The 12,778-nt window shown below is 27.2% G+C and overlaps 1 protein-coding gene across 9 annotated transcripts in view; it reads left to right on the top strand.

Annotated features, from left to right (window-relative positions):
* The window catches only part of LOC107441332 (synaptonemal complex protein 2), a 64,606-nt gene that overhangs the window by 27,444 nt on the left and 24,384 nt on the right, over positions 1-12,778 (top strand). For 8 of the 9 annotated variants that reach the window (XM_016054551.3, XM_016054552.3, XM_016054549.3 and 5 more), the window contains 7 exons: positions 3-77; positions 732-806; positions 2,902-2,970; positions 5,527-6,081; positions 6,454-6,520; positions 7,761-7,812; positions 7,909-7,939. In XM_016054551.3, coding sequence (XP_015910037.2) covers positions 3-77; positions 732-806; positions 2,902-2,970; positions 5,527-6,081; positions 6,454-6,520; positions 7,761-7,812; positions 7,909-7,939 — 924 coding nt within the window. The remainder of the gene's footprint in view (positions 1-2; positions 78-731; positions 807-2,901; positions 2,971-5,526; positions 6,082-6,453; positions 6,521-7,760; positions 7,813-7,908; positions 7,940-12,778) is intronic. The other variant, XM_016054554.3, reaches the window with a different exon arrangement.

Raw genomic sequence — 12,778 nt, 5'->3', positions numbered from 1 at the left:
AGAATGATCCTGTCTTGCCAAGTGTTGGAAGAAAACTCTCTGAGATTGATGAATTAATGGAGACACATCAAATTGAGGTGCTATTGACTGTTGCTATTTTTTAATATATTATTTGTTTTCCTAATATGTTTTATATTTGTTTATGTATTCTAAAAGTGAACTATCATTATTTATTTTTTATAATTTAATTTTTTTTCTCATAATGGCTTGTGTCTCTTGTAAAGTTTACGTAAACTCAAATGAACACTGTAGTAAAGTTTGTCTGTATTTATAAAATTATGTTCTAAAAATATTATGAGCTTTTAGAATATCTGTAAATGATGATACTATAGACTGAACTCTCCCTCCTCCTGGGATTAGTCTTGTCCTGGGTTTCAGAAAATCAGATATTGACATACTTTCTTCACAAAAACTTTTACACTATTGGTTCACATCCGTTTGCTATAGACAGTGTTATAAACAACATTTCATGATAAATATCTACATTAGGCTGTTGACCTTCTTCCATGAGCATTCCTAATACTTCATGTTTTTCGGTTTTAGATACATCAATACTTTGAATGACTTTACATTCACATTAAGTGCTAAGTGCTCTCATATAAACTTGTTAATCAGATAAGAGCTAAAAGCAGTGCACTACTTTTACAGTGTAGCTGTAGTGTTGCTATTGCATTTTTTATGCTGTCATGCATGTCCACTAACTGGTGCTTTAAAACAGTTAATTTTTTTAGGAAACTAATATCTTGCCTAAGAAAATTAGAAAACTTTCTCAATCTAAGGAAATTATTACATCAGAAGAAAATGAGGTATGTTTGGGAAGAATTTTCACTACATTTTGCTTTTGTCTTGTGCTATCAGTATGTGTAAAATTATTATTATTATTTTTTTCAAAACAAATTTTGTACATAAAATAATTAAAAGCTTATAGAATGATAGATAATATTTTGTAGATTTATTGTTTGATATTTATTAAACTGTAATTTTGTTTATCCATTCTTAATTAGGCATTGAAACAGTTGATAATAAATCAATTTAGGACAAATATAAAAATAACGACTACAGTATCATAATGGTTTGTAAAAAAATTTTATAATCCACTGTGGTTATGCAAAGCTATAAATTTTGCTAAAATTGATTTTAAAAAATCACTGAAAAATTTTTATTAAATTATTTTTAAAATTTGTCAAGAACTACTTTTTAATATTTTGTCTTAGGGACCATCCTGTAATTGTATAAAATATTTTGAACTTTTTTATTGTAGCAGTATTTTAATGAATTTGTTATTAAAATTTTCAATGCTTTTGAGATATTTTATCATTAAAAAACTCAATAATGTTTAGTGGCAAGATGTTAAAAAAAGTATGAAGTGAGGGATTTTTTACTACTTTAACATTTAGCACATTAAATAAAAAAAACTCTTATATTATTCAGCTTTTTCATTTCACCAAACCTAAATTTATCTCTTTATCTTTTGACTTAAAAACAGTTGAAATTAAAGCTTAATAATCTCGGATTCGCTGGACGTGATAAATATAGGGACCATGTAATAATTTATTTGGAGCAAAAATGTTTGGCTTCAATACTTATTGTTTTTACAATTCCAAATTATTTAAAAAAATGTAATTGTTTCTCTAAAGAAATACTGAATGAGATTAAAAATTTAGTAAAAAAATTAATAGGGGCCATTCACTAATAAACATTTGTCATATGACTTTATTAAGGTTTTCTTAATTTGATTAATTCTCTTTAAATCTTTGTCAATTCAGTATGATATTCATCTTGTAAATGTAATTATATTATGCTTTACCAGACACTATTCAAAATGTAATGTAATTCTTGTAGAACATTTACTTTTTTATTAAAATTAGTTTCAAATGTAAATAATTAATCAATTTACTTTAAAATAAGTTTAAAATACATGTTTTTTACTATCGTTAAATTAATATTATTTATTGCGAACCTTTCCTTTCTATGTAACTTTCTATAACCAGTTGCAAAAAATAAACAGGAAATTAAATTTAACTGCTGAACTGATGTTTAGCAATTATCAAATCTTGTAGTAAAAAAGTTTTTATTTTATAATGAGTTATTTATTTATCCACAACAATTAACAGTCTACAGTTTAACAGTAATTTTATTTAGATAACTATCGTTCCTAAAATAATGTCTGGTTGTTTGTTTGAAAGAGTAAAATTATCAATTTACATTATCATTTTTGGATGCTTATAGGCACGGCCTTATTAAATTAAAATGTCCTTCCTACCTGTGAAGCAATTAAAACAATTTTAGTGAGACACTTGCATATTTTACATACTGTAAGGATGCCTCTAGGTCCTCTTATAATTAGGGCTCTGCTCCTTTATTTTGACAAATTAAGCACTATAAAGTAAATATAAGTCATTTTAAAATACTTAATTGCAGTATAATAGCATATATTTATATCAGACAGTAGTTTTTTATTAGTTGAAAAAATTTTTGCTGTTTAGAAAGAAAGAAAAAAAATTCTTGCATTTTTTAAAAATGAATTATAACTTAAGTGAGATAATAAAAATAAGAAATCCAATTTTAATTAAATTTTGGAGGGAAAAATATAAAAGAAATTATATATTAATTTATATTTTCAACCAAAGAATTTAACTCTTTTCTATCATTGGCTCATAATTTAAAATTTACTAATACTCAATTTTCGCTCGTAACTTGGAAAATTGAAATGTAATGGTTTCCTGAGAATTCGGAACATTAACTAGAAAAATTGAATTCTTTATAATTGACAGTTTTCTTATGTAAGGATTTTTTTATTGATATAATTTTAGATTATTTATGGTAGTTGACAATCATTAATTTGCAAAGGAAAAGAAAATGAATTCTGACTTACTGTTTTTTACATAATTTTCATTTTAGACAAATGCAATATCTATGGAACAGGTCAAAACTGCTATTGATGAAATATTAAAAACGAATATTGTTGAGGTAAATATTCATTGAATTATTTTGCTATAAAAGAATTGCAAAATTTTGCTAGGCAAAATAATGCATGCTTTTTTGGACTTCATTTTGTTTAAATTTTTTTTTTCTAATAGGAAAAAATATGTATACTTACAATTTATGTGTATTTAATTTCCACCTTACAACTTCTATGTTTCTATTTAATTCCCTTCCATTTACTTTCTCCAAAATTAAATGTGATCAGAATCAGGGTCAGATTATTAGGTAACCGTCATAGAGATTTTACTTTGGCGGTATTTACCTTTAACTTTGCTCTCATTTCCTAAAAACAAATATAGTGCGGCTTTCAGGAGAACTCCTCTAGACATTAGTCTCGCGTTGTGGCGAGTACCATGGTTACGAGGAAGAGTCACTCTGAATAGGGGTGTGGGGTGAATAGCTTTGTCTTGATCTTGGCATAAGTCAGCATGAGTAAACCAATCAACACCTTCATTCCTCCATTGCTCCCGATAGAATAATGTGTTCTCGTTTGTTACCATAGCAGCAGACAGCCCCAAACTTTTAGTCTGGAGGAGCTCTCCTCAAAGCTGCACTATAAATTGAAGACAAGAACCTAACAACACTAAAAACAAGTAAATGAGAGAAAATAAGTTTTTCATCAATCTCTATATTTATAGTTTACAATTTTGATTTTAATTAACTCAAATTTCTATTATGGACTGCCTTAGTGATTATATTTTCAAATTTGTTAATTATTAATTTTTGATTTTCAATTTGTTAAATATTGTTGAATGTTAATTTTTTTATATTTAATTATTAAGTTCTCAACTACTTTTTTCGTATAACACTGAAGATAAAATCAGTTCTATTTACCAAAAAAATTGAAAAGTAAAGTTATCTAATCAGTAATTTTCTTTAAAAATAAACTCCTGAATGTCTTTTGTGAATTTTAATAAAATTGGTCTTTTTTATTCTTTTTTTTTTTAATTTTCTTTCTTTTTTTAATAATTTTACTTTTCTGCAATATGCAATGTTGAATACCTAACTTCATACTATATTTAACAATTAACTAACTTGAAAATAATTTTCAATTTCAAATTTTTCTTTTCTTTTAATAATGAGAGAGAATCACCATTTGTAATATACTCATTAAATAGTAGGAGAGGATAATTTAAAAATTGTTGAGCATAAAATTCGTTATTACATAATATTACACATTTTGATAAATATTTACGATAAGTGAGTGCTCTATCAAAACTCAAAGTGTCCTTTTCAGAGAAGTAACTACCTGCTCTTTTTTATTCCTTGCGAGAACTCTGCAAATAATTATACAAAAATCAAAATTTAACATTTGTAAGAATGTTTGTTCACTTGATAAATTAATTCATAGGTGTATAAATTGACACAGAGAAATATATCTTTACATTTTACAATACATCTACTTTAAAATGGTTCAGTGGTTTGCCACATGCTTTTTCAAAAGCATGAAAATAAAGTTTGACTAGGAGAACGCACTGCTGACTGCAGGAGTACATGATTCACGCTGGAGACCAGCATAGCTGTATGTAAATCAAGACTAAAGACATGACGATTCAAAGATTAGTTTAATGGTCAATTCCACACAATGCATCAGAATAAGACAAAAGTCAAATTGATAATTTATAAAATAAATAATATGATGAATGACAGCAATGATTATTGTATATAAAAACAACCATTAGCTACATAGCAATAAGCCATATGCTCTGAAGTACAAGTGACAGCTCTATTTAACTCTCTCATAAATTTCGCAATGTCGATGCCAACATACTTTAACAAAGGTTACTTTTATTACTACACCTGTCTCAAAAATACTTGTAAATTCTAGATCATGACATAAAAAGACACAATATGACACAGCATTCGATAACCTTGCTCTCTAGTTGCAAACCACAGGCTCACTGAAACAGGTGTAGATAAAAGTCTCAAATGTCAACAAAATGAAGGAATTTGGCAAGTAACGTTAGTTGATTGGTGCAAGCAACATCCATCGACAAAAAGTTACAACTTTTCATCTTGCTTTTTATTTCTTTCCTTTAAAAGCTACTCTTACTTACGATGCAATTAAAATTTTATAATTTAACTAAGTTCGAATATATAAGAATAGCTTAGTGAATTTTTTTTATTGTCATTACTTTTCAAAATAATATTTTGCATGCATTATAATACATTAACTATGAAGTTTTACTTTTTAAAATTTTTCTTTTAGTTTTTTTACTTAAGAGGAATGAGACTTTTGTATTAATATATTTTGCTTTGGCGATATTGTCACAGTGTTAGAAAGCGCTTTTAGCAAATATAGCCATGCGAGTTAAGATATGCGTTAAATCTTTTTGTGATTAATTAGTTTTTAGTTAAATTCGTTTACAAATTGCTATTTTTACCAATTAATTTCTTAAACTTATTATTTGTTTCTTCTTTTAAACTTTTTTTTTTACTTTTGCTTTTTTATTTCATGCACTTTTTATTTTTTCAATTTTATTTATATACACTGTATATTTACTTCGAAGTTTAAATTCAATATTGATTTGTTCTTAATAGAAAGAAAAAACAAACGAAACAGATACATTCAAACTGCCTATCGAAGATGATTCTCAATATGTAATTTCAGCCACTCCTGTTAACCAAAGAGCATCCGCTAATAAGTTGAAAGAAAGAAAATTGAAATCATCTCTGTCTCTTAAGTCACAAAGAAAACCTGATACTACCAGGCATAATTTCACTGATGCCAAAGTTAATAATGTTAAAAGTTTCTGTTCAATGAGTAACAGTTGCACAGACAGATGTGATTTAAGTGACAAAATTGTAAACTTGACCCCACAGGTACAACCGAAACGTGTAAAATTGTTTAATGTGGATTCCACTCCCATGTACAATAAACCACCTACTTTGAGATCTAGCCAAGTTGTCCAAAATAAAAACATTTTTGTAAATAATGATAGTAATGTGTCCCAGCTGATTGCTAATGATGAAGAAAACTTTAGTAATGAGAGTATTTTGGAAACAAAAAAGACTAAAATCTCAGATGAAAAAAATTTAGTTAGTAAAAGTAAAAATGATTTAGCATTAACTCAAGTGCGAGCCTCGCCTGCTTCTGTAAGTGTACTTTCTCTTTCTTTCTTGATTCTTTAACTTTATTATATTTTCACGTTATTTTATTTTTAACTTTATCTTATTAAAATTGAAAGTAAAAGTTGTCATAATAATGTCTCTATAATGTCTTTATAACAAGTGTCCTTTTAATTTCATTTTAACAAAATTAGTCACTCTTTATAATTCTCTTTATCTTTTAAACTTATTGTAATTTTTAAAAAAAAGATATTTAATACATATTTTTTTTTGTATTTTAAACATTATTCTTTATCATTATTATTACTGAGATAAATAAAATATTGATAAATATACTTTTTGTTGTAAATTTAATGGCAATTTTTTTAAAAATTTTCTTGGTTTCTTTCATTGTTTTAGAAATTAAATGACACAGTTGCTGTTGAATTTGATGACTTGAACTTGCCTTGTTTGGATGTATTTTCCAGTAAGTTAATAAATAATATATAAAAAAATTGTCATTAGATATTTCATGAATGAAGGTTTGGAGCTGGTTTTATTTTACTAACTATGTTATTTCTTATCATCATAAAAATAACTATGTACAGGTTTTTGTTTGCAATTTTTGTGAAAGATTTATATTATAAAATGATTTTTTCCACTAAAATGTAACTTTTTATTAGAGAATTAAATTTTTGTGTGTATCATTTTTAAACACATTTATATTTTGTGAGGCGAAACTTATTTGAAAAATAATATGAAACATGGAAATGTCCTCATGTAAATAAATAATTAAAAATTTGGGTTTCAAATTTAAAGAAATGAAATTTAAATTGTGGTTATGCAATACTTCATTTTTTCTACCAGACTACTTTCTTTTTAATTTTCTATGATGTATTAAAGTTTGCTCTTCTAATTTTGGAATTGATTACTTTGATTGCTTACAAAAACACCTTTATTATTCAAAATTTCTTTGATATAGTCACATTAAAAAGTTAATTTAAATATATATTAATAGATTAACTAATCAATTGATTAGTTCATTTCTTTCCTTGTTATTACTAATTTTTATTGCTTGAATTTTAGAAAATAAATTGGTTTGTGAGCATGTAATTATGCATTTTATTGCTTATTTTTATTTCCACAACTCACAAATTAAATAGCAAGTAACATTTTTTAAAAACATCCCTCCAAAAGTTCATTACTGTGCCTTATTTTATTAACAAAAAGTATAAGAAAAAATTGGAAGGCATTGCACTTAAAAAATGTGTGCAAAAATCGTTCTGTAAATGTTTATGCAATATTTAAATGATGATAATATAAATGCCATGAAATAATAACATAAATATTAAGAATTTTTTTCTCCAAAAAAAAAAAAAGAAATTGAAAAAAAGTGATTTCAGGTAAATACTAGTCATACCCCTTGAATGTAGCCTCAATTTAATTTGCATCCACATTTCAAGCATTGCTGAATTCTTTAAATTGAACTTTGTTTTATCATATCCGAAATAACTAGTCTCTTTTTATGTGCTTGATTTTAATATCATTACAATGTAAGTTTTATTTTAAATGCTCTATATATTATAAATGTAGTTAAATTTGAACAATGGAAAGAATTAACATGAGAAATGGAATTTTGGGAAAATTTTTTTGTATAAAGTATATTTGCCTTTTAATTTTTTTTCTATTTTGTGAACCAATGTCTTAAAAATACAAGTTTCTCTTAGATAAGGAACCTCCTAAGGAAGAAAATTTACAGAAAGATACAGAAGCTAAAAAGTTAGTCATTATTTGTAGTGTTATACTGTTTTTTTTTGTTTTGTTTGGAAAACTATTTTGTAAATATTCAGCATTTTTTTTCTTCTTATTTTACAGGAAGAAAGATTCTCCTAGTTCAAAAAAAGAGGTGTGTATTTTCTAATGTATACTTGCTATTTTATACCTCCTGATTAAGGAATTTTTTGTTTTATTATATTTGGTCGAAATCCATAATGCTACAATGAATGGAATAATTTTTTAATGGTTATTAGTTTTTTAGCCTTCATGCTGTTAAATTGACTTATTAATTTTATTTTGATATGATATAAAATTTATTTTGATATGATATAAATTTTTGAAATTAAACATTAAATAGCATTAATTTACAGTGCGTTAAAAAAAAACTCCTTGAATAACTTTGATCTAATGGTCAGATTTCACATAAGACTTAAATTTTATGTTTCACGAGAGTAACCTCAAATTTGCAAATTAATTTCTTCAAATGATATTTTAAGTTACGAAATCAGACACAAAAACATACTTTCTCTGAATATACATACCTTTCCTTTTAATAGATTTGGATTCCTTACCCTCAAAATATAGGGGGTAACTGCAATCTGACTTTTTACATATTTTGCTTTATATCGAGAATTTTTTAAGCAGGTTAAAGTATTTTTGCTAGCAACTATGAAATTAATTTATCCAAGCATAATTCCTTTCAAAACATAATTTTTAATATTTTTATTATTCAATTTTTTAATTTTTCCAATTTTATGTGGCAAAACTTAAAATTTTAACGAAATCGGTTAAATAGTTCCTGAAAACTGAAATTTTTAAAAAGTCATGTATTTTAAATTTATTTTCTTTGGAACTATTCTATCGATTTTGCTCATATTTTGTATTTCGCAAAATAGAATTACATTCTTTAATATTATGTAAAAAATTGTATATATTACAATGAAATTTTTTTTCAACTGCTTTTAATTAAAGTACTAAATTATTATTAAAAATTATTTTTTGCAAGGAATTTTCTTTGGATAAATGAATTTTATAATTGTGTGCAAACATTTTTCAAGCTGCTTAAAAAGTTTTCAAGCTATAGCAAAATATGTAAAAAGTAAAATTAACATTGAGAAATCTAAACTTTCAAAACCACTATCCTAACCAAACTATTGGGATCATATTTCCCAGATTGCAACTACTCACTATATTTTGAGAGTAGGAAATAGAAATCAATTTGTAAAAAAGTATGTTTATTCAGAGAGTAAGTGTTTGTGTCTTATTTCGTAACTTACGATATCGTCTGCGCTAATTAATTAGCATATTTGAGGTCACTCCCCAAGCCATTAAATTAAAGTCCTAGTACTTAAAAATCTGATCAAAAGTTGTTCAAAGTGTTTTTATTTCTGCACTGTGCATTTTTAGAAATATATCTTAATGTTTGTATCAAACACCACTTTTCTTAAAGTTATGATACAAAATATCTGTATCGATAAATTCTTTGTTTACAGTGAGAAAGTTATCTTTTCATAAATGCCATTTCATGGAATTAGTGTAATCTTTATTGTTTTAAAATATAAAATTATGAATATGTTACTTATGTTTAAATCTGTTATTTGCTGAATATTTTTTTCCAGCATAAAGCAGCATAACTTAATGATGCGAAGGATTTTGGAATGGTCTTTTAATTTGCTCTTTTTTGTTAAATATAAATTTATCACAAAACTGATTAACTTTACCAAAAATAATATTTTAATTGCCACCTTTGGCAACCAGCTTGGTACTTTTCAGAGTTATCTTGCACAGCATGCAAACTTTAATGGTAACCAAATTGAATGCAAAACACAACTATATTTGAATTTTTAACACTTAGTTCTATCCTAATACCTTAATTAGTATTAAACAATATATTTACCAAACTTTTTCACCTTGCTGTTTCTTGTGGTTTTGCCTTCGCTGAGGCACTTTGATTTTAAGTTTAACTATTTCCAAGAATTGCCCGCGATATTGTCAAAGTTCTTTGTGTATTTAATTTTTTACTAATTTAAAATCTGTCCGACTGCCACTAAATTACACAAAACACCAGAATTATGGGTTTGGAACATTGTAGCATAGTAGACAGCAAATGTTTTAAAATTGTTTCCATCTCTGTAGTGAGATAAGATTGAAAAACTCATCTCAATGCTCCATTACTTGCTAAACTACTTCCTTACTCTCTTCTTGATCTTTAACTTGAGTACTGTTTAATATATATATACATGCAGCACTAAAGAAAAGACAAGTTCCTTCACCTATAATTCGTGTGACAGTATGCGGCACCAAAGTATCGTTCTGTCAATATTTGAAATTCTTTCATAATTAAGTTTTTATTTCTATAAAAATTAAAAATAATTCTAAATAAATGCTTAGCTTTTGATTAACTTTTCAACACTACTTGAATTATTACTTAAGACAATCTAACAGAATGAATAATATCTATAGTGTCAACAATAGATACCCGAGTTTATCGTGCCAAACAAGAGAAATATATTTATAGGTTATAATAAACACTTGACCCTTTTTAACACTTTTACTTAAAATTAGGCACAATAATATTTTTTTATAATAAATTTATATTGTATTCACAAAACATTTGACTTTTTTATATTTAACGTTCGTATTATATTGCATTTAATATTATTTTAAGCTACTGACTTTCCTCCAACAATAAAAAGCGATTCGACTTATGTTTATCAATAAAAAAATTGTGTGTATCTGAAAATCCATTGTCATTGGAAGAAGAGTGTTAAAATCAAAGTCTTAAGTAATGTTAAGTTATATATATACAATATATCTATATCAGAGGTCTGTTTAGGAGAAATTTAGGTCCGTTAACGGACCCTTCACAAAATATCTTTTCATAAATCCCTTCACAAAATATTTTAACTTAAAAACGGACCCTTCACAAAATGATTTTTCTTTTAATTGGACCCTTCACAAATTTGTTTATCTTCATTATTGTTTTGTTAATCGAATAAACCAGTGGTTCCCAACCTTTTGTGGATCATCGCCCCCCTCTTGGGGTTGGCTGACACATATCGCCCCTTTCTGTTTTTGCTCAAAAACCATTCATTGCTGCTTGTGAGTGACCAAACACTGAAGATATGCTAAGTTATATTTGATTTTAATTTAAATTGAAATGCAAATAAGGAGGCAATTTCAATTCTGCCATTTTTATTAATTAAAAAAATTGTGTATCTTTTTTTTCCAAAAGAAATGACACTTAAAATGGAATAACGAAAACTAAAGTATATTTTTTAAAATTCGTATATTAATGTAATCAAGAAAAAGTTAAAAACTAAAATTTGAGGGGAAAAAATGAGGGGTGAGAAAGTATATTTTTATCACTTCAAATACTGCCCTGTGCTTGGCGTATTTCAGTTAAAGCTTGAATGTCAGGTTTTATGTTCTTCAGATTTAAACGCAGGTCACCTTTGAAGCAAATGTCCAACCTATTTCTTTGCTTTGTGAGCAGCCGGGCGGCAGAACTCTCTCCACTCAATATGTTGACGGGAACGAGATAAGAAGCGGGCCAGTTTGTTTCCACAATTGTAGATGAGTGTCTGTAATCTTTACCCAAGCTAACTCGTAACTCTATTTTTAATAGACGACTTTAGCCTCACAGTCATACTTCAAATCTAAAAACTCAGTCTGCAAAGATAAAGTGAGCTTATCCCCAACTTCAAAAGAGAAAGGATCGAAAATCCAATCCGGAATTTATAATTTCATCAAATCTTTAAATCTTGAATCCATATCAGTTTTTAACTGATCAAGGTGATCAGTAAAAATTAAGATTTTATTTTCGAGAATCTCGATATCTGCCATTGGACACTTTTTAAGAGTTGGAAATTGCATTAGCTCTTTGCGACCAATGTTTGACTTGTAGATATCAAATTTGGCGATGAATGAAGATATGATTCCTTTAGCCTTGATAGTGTTGAATTTATTTACTTGAAGTTTTATGTTAATTTCGTTCATTTTTTCAAAAATATCCGTCAGGTACACAGTTTCCAACTTGCGTTGCTTCAATCTCGCACTTAAAACAGGATCAGTGGTGTCAAGAAACTCAATAACCGAGTCTAATAATTCGAAGAAACGGCACAAACAGTTTCCTTTTGAAAGCCATCTCACAACTGTATGTACGGAGCAAGCGTTCGAAATCTTCAGCATTTTCAAGGCAAAGTTCTCGGAACAAAAAGTCATTCAGAGAATTAGCTTTGATTTTATTGATGCCAGAAATAACAAATTGTAAAGTGTCATGCAAGGCACCACTCAACTTTTTTGCAGCCAAATGTTGACTATGAATGGCACAATGAATGGTGATGACCTCCGATACTTCTTTTTTATTAAAGTGTGCCAGAAACCCCAGTGTGACGACCAGACATGGCAGGAGCACCCTCTGTAGCCTAAGCACTTACATTTGTAAAGAGAATTTCTTTTTCCTTAAAATAGTCTTCGACTAATTTAAAAATCCACGATCCTTTTATATCAGTGATCAAAGTTCTTGTAAACAATATTTCTTCGTTAGTCTCTTTACTCTCATTTATGAACTCACGTAAGCTAATACAATAGCTTTGTTATCTATCACCAGGGCCGGATTAACCTATAGGCACACTAGGCACGTGCCTAGGGTCTACGAAAAAATTGGGAGAAAAAAATTTGTTGACAAAAATAATTTAGCTTCAAAAACAAGTGTATTTTGCACAAAATTATGAAGATACAAATAAAAATATAATATTTTTCGGTAATAAATTATTTTGCAGAATCTTATGATCTAATATATTACTTTTTTGCGATTTTTGGATTCAACGAAATCTTGTATTATGCTGTCGAATTCCAAACTACGCAAAATGTCTGATTGGATAGACATAAGTGCGAGCGATGCCAAGCGATCTTGATTCATTGTTGAAAGCAAATAATTTTTTATCAATTTTAATCTGGAGAAAGA

Source organism: Parasteatoda tepidariorum, chromosome 4 (genome assembly GCF_043381705.1).
Source record: "Parasteatoda tepidariorum isolate YZ-2023 chromosome 4, CAS_Ptep_4.0, whole genome shotgun sequence".
NCBI classification, from domain to species: domain Eukaryota; kingdom Metazoa; phylum Arthropoda; class Arachnida; order Araneae; family Theridiidae; genus Parasteatoda; species Parasteatoda tepidariorum.
The sequence above is the reverse complement of the archived record's forward strand: the minus strand, read 5'-3'. Positions and strand labels throughout refer to the sequence as shown.